The following is a 20,689-nucleotide window of genomic DNA, read 5'->3' on the forward strand; positions in this document are numbered from 1 at the left end:
TTCTAGCAGAAAAAAACTTCAATCACCACTCCTCTTAGGAACAGAAGACCACTATTTATTCCATTTCTCTCGAAGTCATCAACGGTCTCGTCCTCCCTGACACATCTATAAAAGTTGAGCTACTTCAGCTGGCAGCATCATTGTCTTCGACCTTTGCATAACTTTTACAAGATTCTGTAGGTATGTCACTGGCATTGCCTCTGCAGCGTGGCATGCTCAGGAAGAAAGAAAATGGTCATATTGGTCGTGCCATCACGCATGGCTTTATCCATATATACGTCACACCATTCTATAAGATAGACAGAAGAAAATTTTGGGAAGAACATGCGGCTTGTAAACAGAAAAATACCGTATATATGAAGTTTCCCAGCAAGAAACTCTACTGTAGTGGCATTGGTGCATAGCGGCGAGTAAAAGATTGCAGTGAGGGGAAATTCTTGGATATATGATGTGACGTAACTATACAAGCAGTCTGTGTAGGCACTAGAGACAGTCACATGAAATTGATGAACAGCTGTTGGGGAGTTTGATTTGCACAGCACAGCTGTTAGGGAGCCTGATTTGTACAACACAGCTGTTAGGGAGCTTGATTTGCACAGCTGTTAGTGAGGCAGAGTATAGTGACTTGGGCTTATTACCTTATAGTGGCAAAGCAGAGGCTTGACAATTCTAACAAAAAATCATGCTTTTTTAACATATTGACACACAGTGTGCAGAAGTTGGTACCATGAGCATGGCCCATATTTTTGTATAATCCTAAATTCTAAAACTTTTATTTTTCAATAAAGCTGCAAATAATCTATTTCTTTGATTTGTCTTAATTTTTTTTAGCAGTTTTCTCTATTCAGGAACCGACTCTTGAAAATATTCTTGGCTGATAGCATTGGCATCGCTTATTCTAAAGATAAAAAAATTATGTTGTGTTTGTTATACACCATGGATAACATCACTTGAAATATAAAATGGAATAATTTCTAACTACTGTAAATGACCCTTCTTAATGTAGTAAAGAAAGTGGCAATAACATATTTCTGGCAAATACTGATGCTGACACAAACAGTAACATGCTGCCTACATGATGAAGCTAGTAGCACTGTACTAGTATTGCATGTGTTCACTGAAAACATAGTGCAAACATGAGCAGGGCTATGACAAAGGGTGCAGGTGTATCTAAATGGGTCTTTGTCAAGATGTGGTTTCAAAGTCATACTGTTTTGCTACAAATTTGCTGCCTTGGTAGTGAATTGGTTTATCTGGCTCACTTATTGATTAATTTGCTCTGAAATGAATGTTTATTTGCTTGAAATATTCTATGATGGGTGTTTCGATACTTGCACTCGGAAGCATGCTGTTTTTGGACCTCGTGCGCACAATAAGAAAAGGATATTTGTTGTCAGCTTCGTCTTCAAACTCGAAGAACCATCCTGAGTCTTAGTGCAGCTTCCACATCGCTTCTAATCCCAATCTGCCATGGTCGCACAGACACTGTTAACTGTTTGGAAAGTTTCACACTGTTGCTTACAAAACAAGCCTGTCTACAAAAACCATTTGTACAACAGCATATATGACTTCACTCATGGTTCCAGTACCCTTGTGTCTACATGCTATTCTCAAGCTCCTCTTCCCAATTCTCAGTCTTGCCTTTTCAACTTTTGTACTCTAGTGATCTTGCTTGTTTTACTTTGCGTGCATGGCAGGAGAAATTCTTGGGGTTTTAGTTGCACAGGTCTTGCAAATTGTGCAGAAAGTATCACTTTTACTGAGCACGAGGTCGCGGGATCGAATCCCGGCCGCGGCGGCCGCATTTTGATGGGGGTGAAATGCGAAAACACCCATGTACTTAGATTTAGGTGCACGTTAAAGAACCCCAGGTGGTCGAAATTTCCGGAGTCCTCAACTATGGCGTGCCTCATAATCAGAAGGTGGTTTTGGCACGTTAAACACCATAATCTAAAGTATCACTGTTAACACCTTTACCCCAACTGGTAGAGCTCCTAATGTATTCTTCAGCGATTCCCTCTACTTTGAACCATCTAATGTTTGAACTGCTAACTTAAAATTCACAAGTGTTTTCCTCCATAGAAAAGTGTAGGCACTAATCAAACTTTCAAATATGGCTGAATTAATCTGTCATATAAACAAATTAACAGAAGCTGCCTTTACCGCTTTGTTCTTGTGTGCACTGTTTCACATGCGAATTGCAATAATTATTGTGGGATAGCTAACTTTGCATAGAGTGCAATTAAGATAGAAGTGCTTTTTTTTAAATAATGATTTTGAATTCTTGTGCTTCAGATACTTTCTATTGAAAATGTTTTTGTAGTTTTCTTAAAGGTAGATTAGAAAAACTTCAGGTCTGGTTATACTGATATGGTATAGCTCCAAAATTTTATGTGCGTTTCTCTGCTGAGAAAGAACTATTATTAGCACTGAAAATGGAGGTAAGACTTTCATTTTTTTTCAAATTTCATGCTTAAACTGTGACATTGATGATGTCAGTGTGGCATCTAATTGTTACAACGTCAGAAACAGGTGTCGTAGAGCACTATTCAGGAGGCACAACGGCAGGTCGCCTTTTTAATATCGTGCGCAACTGCGACTTCTTTTCTGCGCCTTGATACAAATGCTCGTGCCTACACGCGTTGACCTCTTCTTCATAGGAGTACTGGCGCGGCATTTGTGTCCCTCCGAAGGAAGCATCGTCCTCATGCGCAAATTAATCGGGACAATGGGACAGAGTACAACAGAACAGAGTCACACACACATACACAAACACAAAAAGAGAGAAAAAGAAAGGAAAAGTTAGGTTGATAGGTACAGCTTCATCCGTACCACATGCACCACTTCGGGTAAGTGCTTGCGGCGACTGGAGCTATTGTCACTGTCAGGAACGACCTTGTAATTCACGTCTTTAAGGCGGCGGATCACTCTGTACGGCCCAAAGTACTGTCATTGGAGTTTTTCGGAAAGCCCACGATGGCATATGGGTATCCAGACCCATACTTTGTTGCCAGAGGTGTAGAAAAAGGACCTATGTTGAAGATTGTACCGTTTTGCATTTTGGTCTTTCTTAATGCAAATACGTATGCAAGCAAGCTGTCTGACTTCTTCGGGGCGCTTAGTAAATTCGTCAACGTCGGTAGGTAGGTCGTCAAACTCGTGCAGCAACATGGCATTCAGCATTGTCGTGGCTTCGCGACTATGGACCAAGCTGAACGGTGTCATTCCGGTAGTTTTCTGTTGAGCGGTATTGTAGGCGAATGTTACGTAGGGCAAAATTTGATCCCAGTTCTTATGTTTTATGTCGACATACATGCATAGCATGTCTGCGAGGGTCTTAAGATGCTCGGTTAGTCCATTCGTCTGGGGATGATAAGCGTTTGTTTTCCGGTGGCTTGTACCACTGAGTCTGAGAAGCAAGTCAAGAAGTTTGGCAGTGAAGGCAGTTCCCCCATCTGTGATGACTACTTTTGGGGCGCCGTGCCTAAGGACGATGTTTTCAATTAACAAATTTGCTTCTTCGGCTGCTGTGCCCTGCTGTGTAGCTTTCGTCTCCGCGTAGCGCGTCAGGTAATCGGTGGCAACAATGATCCATCTGTTGCCGGCTTTAGAAGTTAGAAATGGGCCCAGGAAATCCATTCTAGCTTGGGCGAATGGCTGGCCTGGTACCTCAACCGGCTGTAAGAGACCTGCGGGCTTGCCGGGAGGCGCTTTGCATCTTTGGCAGTCCGCACATGTTTGTACGTGACATTTTACAGCAGCGGGTAGCTTCGGCCAATAGTACTTCCGTTGGAGTTGGGACACTGTTCTCGTGTAGCCTAGATGACCTGCGGTGGTTTCATCGTGGCATGCGTTATGGGGCTCGTTCCCGAAGGCCATGAGCCACGTAAACATGCCGATGCATGCAGCTGCTTACTGGTGCATCTAGCTGCCACAGGCACCGAAGAAGCCTTTTTCAGACCCAGTTTCTAATTATTCGGGAATCCTATGCCACCTAGTAGCTACAGCAAATGCACCTGTCAACTAGAGGTGGTGTGATTAGTTAAAATCATGGTTTGTACACTTCGCACGGGAGAATAACCATGCAAGAAATGATTATCAGAACAAGTCATGCATCACTTTGAAGACGGAGCCATTGGGCATGACATAGGTGAGCTGGAAGGACTAAGCTTCAACTAATTAGTGCACCATACTTCAAAAGCAGCCTTGATTGTAGAAAGAAAAAGAAGCAGTATGGTCGCAGGAATCCTTTATTCATAGTCAACATTTATAGTAGCAGAAGGGTTTATTGTCATCATAACCTACTGCATTGATATACATGCACATTTACAAATCTGAATTGGTGGCTGCAGCATGCTCATTCTCATTTACAAAATGACAAACATCGAAAACACCCTTTCAATGCTTGCACTGCATATAGGAAAAGCCTGTAGATCCAGTGGAGTTCATGAAAGCATGGGTCAGTCTCGGTAGATACATCCTTTAGAAAATAAGAGGCCCAATTATTTCTCCCTCAGAATTTGCTTGATACATTGAGAACTACTTTGCTAGCAAGCTAAAATGCCCCATTGGTAAAAGAGCAGAAAAAGACTGCTCATTCATGTTGAATGCTGTTGGCACTTCTGCCTTCACGATTGTGTTGATGATCTCAGGACAGTACCCGAAGGACTCACTGGTGTACTGCAAGTCATGAGAAATGTTTCACTGCATGGTATGGCTCCACTTTCTGCAACGGTAGTGTAGTATTTTCGGAAGCTGTTAGATGTCAAGCATGCAGTTGACGGGTGTGCCAGAGGTTGTCGTACAGACATCATTGCATGGACTTAGCATTGCTTGCAGGTGCTTGTCAACAATACGGTACATGTTATGCAAAAGAGTAGATTCAGCTTGAAGTTCCTTAATTATTGGGAGCAGCTCATTCAAATTTTTCTTTTGGAACCTCAGCTTGATGAGCAAGCTCTGCAAGGAGTTGCAAGCGCCTGCACATAGTCCTGCCTGTGTGGATTTGTTTTCTACCATATGGAAGCCATCATACTCAAGCACAACGCTAATGCCCCATGTCTCAGAGGCAATGTCACATGATTACAAATGGCGGTTCTGAAATTCAGTTTTTCAGATAAATCTGAATTGCAGCGTTTTTCTTTTACGCGCAAGTATTTTAAAATTTTATTGGATTAACCCAAAAGTGAAGAACCTTAGTTATAATCTAAAAGAGAGCTACATCTAATAGCAAGTGCATTTTTTCCTGACTGGGCTCCAATAGTGGCTGTCACTGTCATGCCAAAATGCACAAACTAGACCAAACTGGTAGTTCCTTGAGTCAGCAAGGCTAGTTATATGCCTTTCTCCCTCTTGTTAAATGTTTGCTTTAATCTTTCAAACTCTAAGCTTAGTATGTGCAAGCTTACTTATTTTTTATACAAGCAAAATTCTTGAAAGGATATCTTTTCCAAAATGTGCTATCTTTTGACATATATTTAATCTTAAATGCACAATGTGCCATTTTGTAATTTTTTTGTTTTAACTTATTCTTGTATAATGAAATAAGAAATGTATATCATTTCACTTTGCTTTCTTTCTTTTTATTCTGAACAAACATTGTAATAAGGGACTGAATAGTTATACATATGTCTACCAATTCTAAAAGTCAAGGTGTCGTGTCATTCCTGAAAATGGCTGTCAGTGGCTGTAGGTGCCATGTTCTTTTTTCTCTACTAGATTTTTATCAAGAATTGTGTTTCCTGTTTCAAAATCTGCAACATCTCTAAGAACTAAAAATAAATAGTTAAGAAATCGCGCCTGGTGAAAGTTCAGAATGTTGATAGGGCATACTTGCTTGATCTTACTAAAAACTGGCAGAATTGTGTGCCCACTGCTCTGTATTAATGTAGGCTGCATGAACAAATTGGACTGTAAAGTGCAACACAGCCTACCTGGTACAAGAGAGGCAGAAAAATTGCATTGGGGCCTGCCGAATACCAACTTAAGTCTGAAAGGTGCAGTTGGTTACAAATCACACCAAGTGCTTCCATGGCACTTGAGTGCTAGACACATGGCAAGCTTAAGTTTAGGGGATGCTAAGGGCAACTGTTAAGTCAGACTAAATTGATGGATTAACTTACTGAATAAAAAAATGTTGCTTCTATCAGGGACAGAGGTTCCATAAGCCAGGAAATAACAAATGTGGAAGAGTAATAGTGGTGCCACCACTTTAGAGACACGGAACCAGTTTTTATTGATGTGCATATCTCTGGCAACAGTTTGTAAAGTGTAGTTAATAATAATAAATAAGGAAACTGCATTGAAATTTGAGAACTTTTCCTGTGCCAGAATGACTCAATGCAAGAAAATACATTGCAATCTGCATCATCACAGTGACATACTGGTGTAGAGGTTCTGGTGTAAAATGTACAAAAATGTAAATCTGGCCCTTGTACTGTCGAGAAAAAAAAAGGAAGTTTTGAGTTTTGATAGAACACTTTACAAGTATAAATTGAATTAATTTTGCTCATTAGCACCCCTTTAAAGTAGAATACTGCTTGCCATTGCCACTTAAAAACACGGAATAATTGACACCACTCACAAGCATTGTGAATTTCACAAGTTTTGCTGTTACATACAGCTGATTATGACTGTAGAGATGTGCTCTCCACTGTTTTTGCAATTGCACCTGCTTGTACTATTCATGTTGAAGACAATATGGACTCCATCAGATGAAAGAAGTGGTGTTGCAACATGCAACATGAGCAAGTTATTTGTGTTTGATAATGGCACATCCCTAAGATGTTATGAAAATTAGCTCTGCTGCTGTAGACTACATTTCTACTCATGGTCGATGATGAAGTCTCTGTTCTGCTGAGTACAGCTTTACTTCTAGGGGCACATTTGTCTGGGCCAGAATTGATGTCCATGCAGCACCTGTAATAATTGAATGAAGTTGTTTATAATGAAGTGTGTACATTGGACATGGTTTGTATATTGGACACAAAATATAATTCTTCCATCCTCCTGCTTTTGTTATATTTGGTTGCTTCTATGCAGATTCCCTATTATGTCTCGTTAGTTGCAATAGTCAGAGTTGTGATCCATGCGCAGGTATATAGATCTCCAGAATTTAGAGCACTAGGCTGTCCAGGCTGCTTGCAAATAATGCATACTGTTTGGTAGGATGTTTGTTCTGCATGTGTCATTTATGTTTGCTACTGGTACACAGCAATCTAGTTTTGGCTGTCGTGGTTGTTGTTTCTCTAAATAATGAAAATTTAAAGCTTTTGTGCTTTTAACTTCAATTCTTTAATGTGCATGTTTACACTTTAGTTATTTCTCAAAGGCAGCAGTCTTTTTTTGTTTTATCCAGTTATAGGCAAAGGGCCTCCACTTCGTGCCTGTCTTGCTATGCGTGGGTGTTCATTTTGAACGTTTCATGGGAATGCTGTACACAAGAGCGTGGTGTCTAATCATGGAGGGGGTCAGATGCTTTAAATTTTCTAGTAAAGTTCACCAAGAATATTAGCAGTGTTAAGAGTCCTGCTAAAGCAAAGCATGCTGCAATTCTTAATGGCATTTTCAAATGTTTTGTGTTGTACTCCTTTGCCTTGTGCTGTGCATGACATCAAGAAAGAAAAAATGAAAATGCTGCAACCAAACCTAATTGTTCATTGATTGCTGCTGCATCTGCCACCCCAAATATAGTTTACTTGCTCTTATTATCATCAGGCATATATTGCTGTGTTGCACAGGAAACGTGTGAGAGGCTCACTTGTTTTTAAAGGATAGTGGTTTTATTTCTTTTACCTTTTGGTGGCATCTGTGCTTTATGCAAAATAGTTTTTTTTTTACATATTGTGGCACCATTGTTAGTTTGTGTACTGGATAAAGTTTCTTGTGTGTGCTTTATTTTTCAGGCCCAGCCAATTCCTGCAGAGCTGGTGACCAAGCTTTTGGGCCATCGTGTGGCAGTGAGCCCTATAGTAACTGTGGAGCCCCGGCGTCGCAAGTTCCACAAGCCAATAACTTTGACCATCCCTGTGCCACAGGCGGCAACCAAAGGCATGATCAACCAATATGCTGGTGATGCTCCTACTCTGCGCCTACTGTGCAGCATAACAGGTAACTCATGCCTGAAAAAAGCTTAAGCTGTTTCTCTCGCTTCCTGTCACTTGTCAGGAAAGGGTTGCTCTCCTTTCGCTGCACTCATTCGTAGTGTGGTGGGTCACTATATATGCCATTTCTTATGTCGTAGTTGATTACGTTTGTCCATGGCATTCGAGCACATCTGCGGTTTTGCATTTCGAATTGAAGAACTGTTGATGTGTGCCCAAGACAAAGCATATTGCCTAGTCTTTAACTGTAACTTGTACTTTCTACTCTTTGTACTTTGTACTCTTTAACTATTAATTCCTTTGTTTTATACCAGGAAGGGCACTGTATTATACATATTTCGTGAGAAGCACTTAGTCCAGGTAAACCGAAGGGAGCAACAAGAGATGTGCTCACCTCTAACTACTTGCATGTCTGCAGCATGTATGCACATTGGACAAGTTGGCTAGTTTCAATATTTTCTTCATGCTGTTCATTTAACACAAATTAATTTGTCATTTTATTACTTCAAGGCCAAATTTCATTACATTCTGATGGCTCCCGACTTTCCTGGCATTTTTCCTGGCATGTTACTGTATATCGTTGATGATTTGAGTAAATATTTTTGAGGTAGTTTGACCAACTTAGTTGCATTGTTTGCAGTGCACCTGTTTGCCATGCATTCACTTATATAGACACATATGCATGCAGCTCATAAACAACTTTGTGCTCTTGGCCTCTCTTGCTTTAGAGACTGTGCTGCATTAGGCTTTTTAAGTTTAACAGTTCCAGTAAGTGTTCCTTTCGTGTTTAAATCTTCCATATAAGCACAATAAAGTTGCCTTAAATTGAGAGGCCAAAGGTAAGTGAATATTATCTCTATTGTCCGTTTTGGATGTCACATAATTTTTCTTAAACCTGTTAACTTGGACCATGCTGAATAGAGGCTGAGCTCAAGCTCACATTTTTTCAACACTTGGCATCTATCTTAGTAATGCATGATGTAACCTAAAAATAATGTAACAGGTATAACATCTTTTTCTTTTTGCATCCTCCTATGCACCTTAGGCTTAAATTACGTGCTTTGTTGCACATGCGCGTGTGCTCACAGTGTATTTGAGTTTAGTACATTTCTGCTATCAACATTATCAGTGCCCACCTCTTGCTTTCAATTATTTTCTTATGTTACTTCTGGATAACCTTGGAATTCTATCAATAACTTCATAGACTGAAGTGGCTTCAGGTCTTCCATTAGGAAATGACTAATGTGCTAGTCACTGTAGAGCCAAGTTTACTCACCATTGGTGTAAATCTTCTATTGATTTGTGTTTTATTCTGTGGCATAAATGTTTGTTTGCCCAAACATGCTTACTTGTGCAATATGTCTGTGTATGTATAGAGAATTTGCTGCTACAACCGTGCCTCCTTGCAGCATATTTTTTACAGTTTAGCTAGGTTTTGCTGAATTCAAATGCAGTGCTTTTCGTACTGACCAAATATTTGTTAGAAAACTTAGCACCACTAAATATCAGTGCGTGTTTATCGTGGCAATGAATGGTACATTCAGACAGTCCTTGAGAAGCCATATTCAAGCTTAACTATTTGGAATGGATCAATTGAACAGAATAAATATTGGTACTTTTTTTCTTCTCTTTGTTTAGAAACATAACCGTGGCTGTTGCTGTGCTTTGTGTGTTATTTTGCTTGTGCTGCCTGGGCATATGTGCTGCTGGCACAGAGATGTATAACCTGCAAAACAAAGCTGCATGAGAATTTTTCACATGCACCTCACTTTGGATGGTCGTCGCCCTTATGGCTACAGGGAGGCTGGCCATTAGTAGCTGGGCTTCCCTTTCTCCACTTTCACCTTGGATTCAAGCCTCGGCCTCTAACTGTATCTCCTCTCCTCCTCACCCTTCTGTTTCTCTTGAGCAGCCAGTCGAAGGCATGGCCAATTGACTGGGGAGTACAGGCTCGAAGCAGGTCTCTACATTTGGCTTTCTCTTCTTACACTTTATTCTAAACTCTTCCTTCAGTTTATTTCTTGCTTGTCTCGAGACCACCCGAACATTTTTCTGTGAGCTTGACATCGGGTTTCCTTCCATTCAACATGCTCATGTGTTCTGGTATTGTTTCTCCCATATTTCTTTTCTTGCATGGGTTGATAGCTTTCATTCTTTCCTTTTATGTTACTTATAATGCAGGTCTCATCCAGCTACAAGCTTTAATGACATTCTTCTTTGTTTTGGTGTTACATTTCTAGCTTGAAAGTTTTCCTTTATCCTTCTTCCTCATCTTGCCTTCACAGACAAGCTGCTATAAGTAATTATATAGCTTACCACTAAGAATCTAAAAAAAACCCAGCAGCATGCACAAAATACATGTTCATAAAGCTTTCTGCCAATTTCCTCTAATGATGCTAAGCAGACCCACTGACAGTCTGGGCAAGTGCTAGTTATTTTGATGAACCTTTGTAAGCATTTAAATGTCCCTATAACTACACCAGATTAACGTGTGTAGGATTTGGTAAAACAAGCACCAAAATAAGTTTACCTTCATTTAAGGCCTACACTTACAGTTGGCATTTCATTCTTGCTGGCTCCATAGTACTGCTACCTGTTGGAGTCTTTACACATTGTCTCAAGAGCCATTGGGTCATTAGGGACCTCTTATTAATTTATTGCTACGTGGAGTGATAATAAAATGGTTAATGATAAATACTGTTAAATTTTAAGAAGCCTGCTGAAAAGTGTAGTCTGTATATACAAGTATATTTTTCATGTACAGTACATTTTTCAAAAAGTTTGTCTTGACCACTTGTCCACATCAATCTTCTTGCCTGTGCAGATGTAGAACATTTTTTTCAAGAGAGTCGCTTGAATCAGCTACAAAAAACACGATAGAAAAGTCATTTTCTTTTCCTTTTTGTGTTGTTTTTTTTTTCAAGTGTAAGTTCTGATGTATTGGGCAGTACATAAAGGAGGTTATGTGTGCAGTTAATGTTTCTACTTTTTTGTTTTCGTCTTCTTGAGATAAGTAGTCTCTTAGGTCAGTAAGAGACTTTGTTACTGTTTGCTTTTCGTTTGGATTTTGGGACATTGTTGAAAAACGTGGCTAGCTAAACTGAAGGCCTAACTTTTTATTTTAGTTCATTGCTGCATGAAAGCATTTCTTGTGCAGAGGCACTCAGGTCAATGTACCATGCTTTCTTTGTATGGTATTTTACTCACACTCGAGAAGCATATTTTTTTTTTTTTAATCACTAATGTGCCCGAGCCGCCAGAGTCCATTTTAGTTCATCATTTGTTACTCAATGGCTGCAGGGGCAAGACAGGCAATAGTGTTTGTGTTTGGAGCTCTAATTTGTGTAGCTTTATGAGATATCTCAACTGCTGTTTGCCTTGGTCTATTGCAGTGTGTTTGGTCAGCTTTTTAGGGCTGCACTTGGTGTCAGCTGGGCAGAAGTCAGCAACTAAAGCATCTCACATTCTGCACACTACTTTATAAAATTGTGTGCATGTCTTCACCCTCTTTGTTATATCTATTCTTTTCCTTTTCATTTCTCTGTAGAGCCTACATCCTTGCATGCTATAAGTGGCTTTACAGATTGTGCACAGTGTGTTTTTCATGCATGTTTACTGCAAACACTGCCTGCACAAAAAGCACAACATTGCTTTTTTTATTTTGGTGGTAAGCCAATATTTTTTAAAGGGCCCAATTTATGCTTTGAAAGTACCAAATAATGTCTGGCATCAAATTTTCATTTTGAAAGATTTCAGAACATGAAAGTCACTGGTTTGCTTTGTACATAGTGGATTCATTGAGTAAGTCTGTCAAATAATGCAAAATTTGTATCAAACGATAGCTGGTATGGCTATACTGATAGACATCATTATCTTTCAGCTTAGCTTTGCATGCTTATTGAACCTAATTAAATCAAAAGCTGCCTTTACTTGTTACATTAAGTGTGGTAGTCACATGGTTATTTGGCACCTTGGGACCTTAAATGTGCTTTTAGTTGAACAAAATTTTGTAGTGTGTTAGAGTCTGTATTTTATTCTTGTGTGCAGTAGAAACTGGCAAGTAATACCATCATTAAATCAGTGTCATGATAACACAATGCTAGCTGATTGCTGGCGGTTGTGATCACTGGACACAAAAACAAATTGAGAAGCTCCCAGCACCGTTAATATACTCCAACTATGTCAAGTTGGGCACATATAATGAAACTTTCTTTTTCACACAACCTGATATCTGTGTAATCAAAACCCTTATCTCTAAGCCTACAGCAGCTATAGACACAGCAGCTGGCAAGCTGGTTACAGTTGAACCTACATACCTTTATGGACATAGGGGGCAAAAATTTTGCAGCTCTGCACTGTTGTCATTGTCATTAGTTGGGTAGAACTTGTACAAAGTGCAGCAGTAGCCAAATTAAGATGCAGAATTTCATATTCTTTTTTTGATTGGTGAAAATGTGCCTCAAAACAATCAGTGAACGCACCAGGGTACTGAGTGCACCTGCATTGCAAGAACGATCTTGTGCAGGGTTTCTGCTTGCAATATAAGTATGTCCAGAACTTGATCTGTAGACTTGGTATTGAGAGTGTTTAAGGCTTATGGATTATTGTAGTTCTGTCCATGTAATTATGAGTGGTTTTAAAATATGCAAGAGCACTGCTTACCAGACTAGAGCCTAGATTGGAAGAATGTGGGGTAAAAGAGCATGAGGTACTTAATTTTAATGTCATTGACAGCATTTATGGAATGAATCTTTTATATACTTGCTTCTGTTGTGTTTCAGCTCTTGCACACAGTGCGAGGGTAAAAAAGAAAAAGGGGGAAGGGTCTGTCAATGTTTTAAATATCCCCATAATATACATACATGTAATGATGCAGTAGATGGTGCCTCGGAGTGACAAAAGTTAATGTAGGAAATGAATAGCACTTAGTTAACATTATTGAAGCTTTAAATTATGAAATTTAGCTTTATTTCATTCTGTTCTGTGGTCTGTAATACAGTTTAGCCTTGATATAATAGTCATATATTCAGGTGCTTATAGCTGAGCTTGGGAAAGAGAATGGAAAGAATCACTGCAGTATGGTTCTACAGTAACATAAAGCTGTACAGCAAGTACAATCCCATGAAAATTGGATACCATTTTAGGTGTCCTCTGGTGCTTTTAATGAAACACTGCAACTTGAAAAACTGGCCTTATCATCATCTACCAACATATTGAAGTCACAGCAGGTTTATTGCTGTGACCAGCAACTCTAAAAAGCAGGCAGAACTAACATGACTAGAGTTGGCTGTCAATTGTCAGTTTACTGAAGTGTATACCAAGGGCATCTACAAATTGCAAATTGCTTCAATAGAAGAACTTTAAAAAAATGTGTGAGTGTGTGTGTGTGTGTGTGTGTGTGTGTGTGTGTGTGTGTGTGTGTGTGTGCGTGCGTGCGTGCACATTGCCACCATGTTTTGGTAACATTTGTTCCTTGCTAAAGAAAGTATGTGAATGAAATTAGTCTCATCTCAGATTTTGGTTTTTCTTCATGTAGTATAAGTTGATAACACATGTCATCCCAAAAGTGTATGTAATGTAAGGATCCAAGAAAACGCTGGATTTTCATGAAGCCTTGGCACACAGTCTCCAATTAAGAACTGCATTCGGCATCAGTATGTGTGACCATGACAGTGTTCTGCTCTTTCACAGCTGCATGCCTGAACCATGCAAAGTTAAGCAAAAGTTTTTAATGCTTGGTCCCACTAGCACATGTGATCTGCATTTCATTAACTCAAAATAGCAGTGAGGAATTGCTGTTATTTAGAAACAAAATGTGAAGTCTGCCTTGCAACTAAAAAAAATTTGTTGTCTGAGGAACTTTGTTTGAGGAAATATTTAGTGAGAAATGACACCTGCTCATTCAAGAAAACTAATATATTCTATTGTAAAATAAACATAATAGAATGAGGAAGTTGAGGCCGAGTGTGAGTTTTGTTGAATGAAGGTTTGTTATATTGAGGTTCAGCTGTAAATGTACAAAATTCTTTTACTATTTACAAACCTAGGAAAAGTATAGACTCGAGTATAAGTCGCTGCTTTTTGTATGAGATTTAGCACTTTTGTGTGCTATGCAGAGCCGTAGGCATTTCTCTATTCTTCATGCGCGCTGCAACACTGTGCTTTGTATGTGTATCACATGGGCAAATTTAATGACATTGTGTGCTTAACTACTTAACTGTGAGCAAGCACCATTTATCCCCTATTAAGTTTAATTGCACCAGGTGTAGCATAAAATGCTTACCCTTTGCTATGTTTGTGTCAAGTAGGATACTTGCATAACAAAACAAATATGTAAGAAAATGTAAGAACTTGATGCTTCTGCTTTAGCAAATAGGTACCCTCACCATAGGTGCTCCCAAGGTGGGGCTTTTACGTGTGGCAGCTTATCTATAGGCAACTCTAGCCTAGCTAGTCTGCTGCACTGCATACATCGTTTGGGATACTTTGGACTGGTCATTGTGTTTTTACATTGTGACTGCCTTTGCAAATGGCTGTTTCATGGCACACCAGTGATATTTAGCAATGTGAGCTTCCTGCTAAAGCATTTTGTTTATGTTTGCCTTGTAAAAACTCTGTGATGAATTAGCACACACGGTGAACATCTTCAGATTTTCTTTGTAATATCTGATATGCTATGGGTGCTGGTTTACTTCCATTGCTGTGGCTTCGCATCCTACACAGTTTTATTTGCATGAAAAGACGCACTTTTGAGGCAGCAAAAAATTTTATTCAGTGTCAGATATGTGTTTTTAATACTTTTTTATGACACTGCTTGTGCTTTTAGGCAGCATATAGTGCCATTTTGACTGCCAGCCTCTTCAACTACAGTTGTAGCATTTAATATCATTATGATGTGTATATGGCACTGACTCTGAAAACTGAGAAGTGACATTGGGAAATATAAGGCACTAGGCACCCAATGCCTTAACATTGCCCATGTGGTCCATGTAGTAATAGGAAAATGCAAACTAAGTGCTTACTTTTTTGTCTCTGAAGCATCAATTTTACTATGGTGTGTGTTTTTTTCTTCTTGGTCTTGTTTTTTTTTTTTTTTGTATGAGAGTCAGAGCCCGATTTCAGTGTAGCATCATGGGCGTGAAAAAGGCCTTTTGATGTGGGTCATAACGCTGTGTATGTGGCAGTGTGACAGTTAGGTATTCAGTTGGGCTTCTTTTGGTTATTTCATAGATTATAGATCATATACATCATTTTGTGCTTGCTTAATAACCATCCAGTATGCATTCTTTGTATGTGCCACTGATGCTCTGTTTCTTGGCTGATGTATAATTTTCAGGTGGTACAAACAAGGCTCAGTGGGAAGATGTGACTGGGTCAACGCCACTTACCTTTGTCAATGACTGTGTCTCATTTACAACAACAGTGTCAGCCAGGTCAGCTTTCCTGCTACCTATAATATACAGACTTCTGTACAAATAATAAAGTGATTCAGTGGTATGAAGCATCATGGTACAAAAAGAAAAATTCATTTGATGCACAAGAAGGTTTGTGAGTTTCCTAAATATTTCAGCTGAAAAAAAAATTGTTTTGTGTGGTCTGGGTGCACAGTTTAAAATTCAGAGGTGTACAGTTTAACATTTAAAAGTCTGTTGTGTAGGTTACACACATGTACAGAGTGGTCATGAGGCTATAAAAGAATTCAGCTTCTTTTTGTTGAATCTGTATTCCAGAAACTTCTTAGGGCACTTGTGCGTTGAGTAGGCATTATATCTTTTACCGAATGCATTCTGTAACTCTTTTTGTGTTGTTATGTACGCTCGTAATTTTTCATTTAATTAATTTTGAAATTTTATCAATTTCATTTCCTGTACGGTATGTAGAAATGTGGGGTATTTTAAGAGTGCTTTTGTATTGTATCAATCTGGTCAAAAAGTTGTGTAAGGCTTTCATATGGCAGAGTCTGCTTTTTTGCAGAACTGCAGCAAGTTCCTCCCACTAATATCTTCTTGGAAATGTGAATAAGCTCAGTGTAACCACAACAAAAGCAAAAGCATAAAAAGGAGCTTGTCATTTACTGCCTAGAGCAACCTTTCTTTCTTTCATAAAGTAATGCAGGAAAAAGGCTGCTTTTTGGTTATCTGAGTTAACTTTTTATTCTGCCACAATTAAATTGTAAGATATATTTTGTAGCTGAGCAAAAGTTATTTAAATGAGTGACCATTGCAAATCACAAAGCCTAACTTCCATAGGCCTATAACATTGTGTTGAGCACAAAGAAATGTTAAACTAGCCAATATATGTTCATTTATTTCATTCAGCAGTACATTCAGCTTAGTAATTTGCTGTTACAGGAGTAGAGCTAAAGAGAAAGCAGGTGATAAGTAGCTTGTAACACTCAGTGAAGAAAAACAGCAACAACAACATATCAAACACTTCCATATTGACTGTTGTACAGGGACATAGGAGGGTGAAGGAAGTACATAACACATACCATAAAAGTACAGGTTAAGCATTTTAGAGCTCCATAAACAAGAAAACAAGAAATGTATAAATCATTACATCAAAAATATCTCAGAGTAAGACATTAAAAATAAATACATGAAAAATCAAGCTATTGCTGTTGTATCTTCTGAGGAATAAAACAGTTGACTTAACCTAGACACTTTGATGGAAGTATCACAGGGTTTGCCTTTTTATTTACTTTTCATAAATGTTTTACTCTCTTTACAATATCACTGATACTGACGCTAGCAGTCTGGCAACAAGTTTCATTGTTTTATTGCTCTAAGAATAAGCTGAATTTTAAGCATTTTGTAAACAGAGGCGGAGGTGGAATTACCTGCTGTGCCTATATAATTAGTTTATCATTTTCGGTTTCAATGAAAAAAAAAAATAAAGATGAAAAAAGCATGGTGAATTTATTTTCTGAAATTTGGTTTAATCTGAAAAGGGCAAGTAAATTTACTAGAGCGCTAAGACAGTGATTGGCAGGCAGAATACAGGGAACTTGTTTTCCGGAAAACTGTTTCATCTGAAAAGGGTAGGTTAAAGTAAATTTACTGGAGAGCAGAGGCAGTAATTGGCACGCAGCTGTGAGCCTGCACGTGCTCTGATACTAGGAGCCTGGTGAGGTCAAGGTTATGTGCCAGCCTGCCACCCAAGTTATCTCAACTTCTTATTTGTGTCTATTTTTGCCTGCCACTGCAATGCAAACAAGAAGTAGGAAGAGGAGGGGTGTGTATACTGATGGGTTGGCGGGGCCCTGGCTAGTGTGTCTGCAGTCCTTGCGCTGCCACTATGGTGAATGAACTGGGCAAGTTCACTGATGGTGTAACGCAAGGCCATATCCACCTTTAGTCATTAAAAAAAAAAATACATTATTTGTTGGTTCTTAGTACTCGCATAATGTTATGAATAAGGTGTCATTCTATTTGTATTCGAATACCATATGCACTAACTCCTAATATCTGCACAGTCATATTGCTGTCTGGTATTGTGCCCTTGCTAGAATGCTTCTCAAAAATCTTGTTATTCTTTGTATTGGATACAACAGTAGTGTTGAAGAGCAGGAAGCGCAATATATACAGCCCATTTTAGCATCAAGAATATTTGTGAACCACGTATTCATACGCACGCACGCACACGCGCGAAGGCGGGGAAATAAAAAGTGTGCGGATTTTGGGGGAAATAAAGACTGGAAATGCTGAACCCTACCTATATATGAAGTAAATATAGTTGGGTGGACATTTAAACAGTTGTTCTCTTTTAACATGTCCATGTGTAATCAGCAAAATCGATCTTAATCTTTCAGCTTTGGTTTGTGATTCTAATGAAGACATATGTGATACTTAGAGTTTGTGGGGGAACCCCAACAGTGAAATTTATGTATGTGAACATTACTACCAGTCTATGTATGCTGTCAGTTTCAGGGCGCATTGTTAAAGGTATACATCCCACATTAGTTTGGGATGCTTCATTATGGATCTGATTAAAGCTTTAAAGGATGAGAATTTTATTCCCATAGCATAACTGTGCAAATTTCGTCCAACTGACCATAATGCCTTGCAAGCACTACATAGATGTAATTAATGTATACACTTCACTGTAAGCCTGAGGTGTTGCTGAGCCTAAATATTTATACGTGGCAAATTTGTTAATGGAATATATTCAATGAAATGGCTCAGGGGTACGTAGATATGAAGGAAGTTTTGCTATAAATTCTGAAAACAAAGTGGCCACTGCATAAAAAGCATTTGACATTTTTGGTGTGCATTGCTTGGTGCACCTATTTTGTACCACGCAATAGTCACACCAATATTGCAGTGAAAGGGCATTGTTCATTATTTCTGCTTTAAGTGACAGCAACATCAAATGCATTTCTGCTGTGTTTCAGTCATGAGAATTACAGTGTGAAAGAAGCATGTCGAAAAGTTTGAAAAGCCTCCAAAATTACAGCCAAGATACGTTCTATGTCGTTTTCACTTATTAACCAGGCTAGCAAGGTTTTCTAGAAAGTGACATGTTCTATGCTGAAAAATTCGTTGTACAAAAGAAAATGATAGCTTTCATTATGGGCAAGCAATTCATAAGCCATTTCAAGCTTTGGAAACATTAAACTGCGGTATATACAACAGGTTCACTTTTTGTTGTTCAAGGATTGTGCAAGGTACTTTTAAGGGACCAACTTTGGGTATGTAGTCTCTATCTTGCACCAAGGAGTCTGAGTGTTGAAGGACACCTGGTGAGAAGAATCTTGGCAACATTTAGAGAGCTTATGACACTGCTGAGACCTGCCACTATGGTTAAAAGCTTGCAGTGTTTACTTTGGAAAAGTAACCACAAGTCTTTGTATAGTTGATGTTCAGAGCTCGCACTGGCCTTTCCTAGAACATTTTACAATGGTTACACTGATGGGAAATGCCTTTTCACTAGCACTTTCATAGCAACAAGCCCAGAGACGGGGCTTTTGAAATTTTGGGAGTACAGCTGCAGTGCCTTCACTATTTTAACAGATCGATGTCTGTTCAAAACGTGTCTCATGCTTATGGTGCTGATTGAAGATCATGTCTCCAAATGGTGAAATAAAGCATAATTACACTTTAAGCAAAGAATCCTTTCAGCGTAGTGCACAATATTTTTTTTTTATGTCTGGTGCCTAAAAAGCTAGGTTACTACTGTGTCATTTTCAAATTTATTGTTAATTGAAATAGATTTACTGTGGCTGAGCAATACAGTTTGCCAGAGTGGTACAACTTTAAGGCAGATTATCTTCTGTATCACAAAGCATGAATATTTTTCATCTTTGTGATGGTATCTTGCTGATTTGTCACTCAGGTTCTGGCTGATGGACTGCCGGCAAGTGAGTGAAGCGACCAAGTTTGCTACGGAGCTTTATGCAGAAGCAATGCACGTACCATTCATGGCGAAGTTTGTGGTTTTTGCGAAGCGTCTAGACCCAATGGAAGCCCAGCTTCGTGTTTTCTGCATGACAGATGACAAGGAGGACAAAACATTAGAAAGTCAAGAGCACTTCACTGAGGTGGCCAAAAGTCGTGATGTTGAGGTAAGGGCTTGGTGTGCATTACAGATGGGCCCATGGGTGACTGCACAGAACAGCAGATGAGAGATGTAAAATGGCAAAGACATTATGGGTGCCATCGCAACTGTTTTACTTAACTGTAACAGCACATACCATAGCCACTTGAATATAGCACTGTGCATATTCATTTGTAATGTGCACTCATTTTCATGGCCAGGAAAAAGAAAAGTGTAATTTGCTTGATTGTAACATGCAAGACTTGCAGGCAAAAGTCCATTCTTTTGTTGTGTGAGTGATGCGCACATGTGGCCCATTTTTGTGTGCAAGTTGCTTGCATCAGCAGCATCTAGGTGAAGTTTTCCTTATTGTCCTGCATATTTTCGTTTCTTAGTGGCTTCTAGTGAAGTCAGGGAAAGAAATAACGGAATGGGCGCAGAACTTATCCTCTGGTAAGTTTCCTAAGCCAGAGATGGGTCATTTAAATAAACTGATTTGATTTGAAGCCTGCCACAACTTAATAGCACTATTGTGGCAGTGAGTAATTAATGAGTGCTTTACAAATTACGCCTTGGCAGGGCACATTCAGGATACTCTGCACACTCTAAACAGTACCCATTGTACTACGACCCAGATTGGCATGAGAGGTTGATCTGCCAAATTGGAACTACTGTTAGTCCAAAGCCAGTGATGGCAACCGTCTCTTATAAAGCTCAAACCATAACAGCCACCCATACTATAGCCTAAAGTTATTTGCCTCTTGGGTCTCCACATTCATTGAGATGATGGTGGCTATACCACTGTTAATCACCGCTTAAAACAAGGTCCATCGCATTTCTACTTCCTCTTGTGGGCTAAAAGGTGCATGTGTTGAGACGTTGCGACATCTTATAAATACCCTACCTCCAATATTATCTACCACACACCTGAGTCGCACAGCAGTGGGAAAACAAATTCTCCGCACTGCTACATAAAGCCATCAAGTTGGCCATGGGCTTTCCCATTAATGCCAGCACTCCTTGCTTGCTTAAAGTTGCCTGTTACAATGCAA

General features: G+C 39.2%; 1 protein-coding gene across 1 annotated transcript in view; it reads left to right on the forward strand.

Moving 5' to 3' along the window:
• Window positions 1-20,689, forward strand: part of LOC142588471 (uncharacterized) — a 334,812-nt gene that overhangs the window by 163,712 nt on the left and 150,411 nt on the right. Inside the window, exons 26-28 of the mRNA XM_075700246.1 lie at window positions 7,905-8,109; window positions 15,439-15,535; window positions 19,437-19,665. Of these exons, the coding sequence (XP_075556361.1) occupies window positions 7,905-8,109; window positions 15,439-15,535; window positions 19,437-19,665 (531 nt within the window). The remainder of the gene's footprint in view (window positions 1-7,904; window positions 8,110-15,438; window positions 15,536-19,436; window positions 19,666-20,689) is intronic.

This window comes from Dermacentor variabilis, chromosome 1 (genome assembly GCF_050947875.1).
Source record: "Dermacentor variabilis isolate Ectoservices chromosome 1, ASM5094787v1, whole genome shotgun sequence".
Taxonomy (NCBI): Eukaryota; Metazoa; Arthropoda; class Arachnida; order Ixodida; family Ixodidae; genus Dermacentor; species Dermacentor variabilis.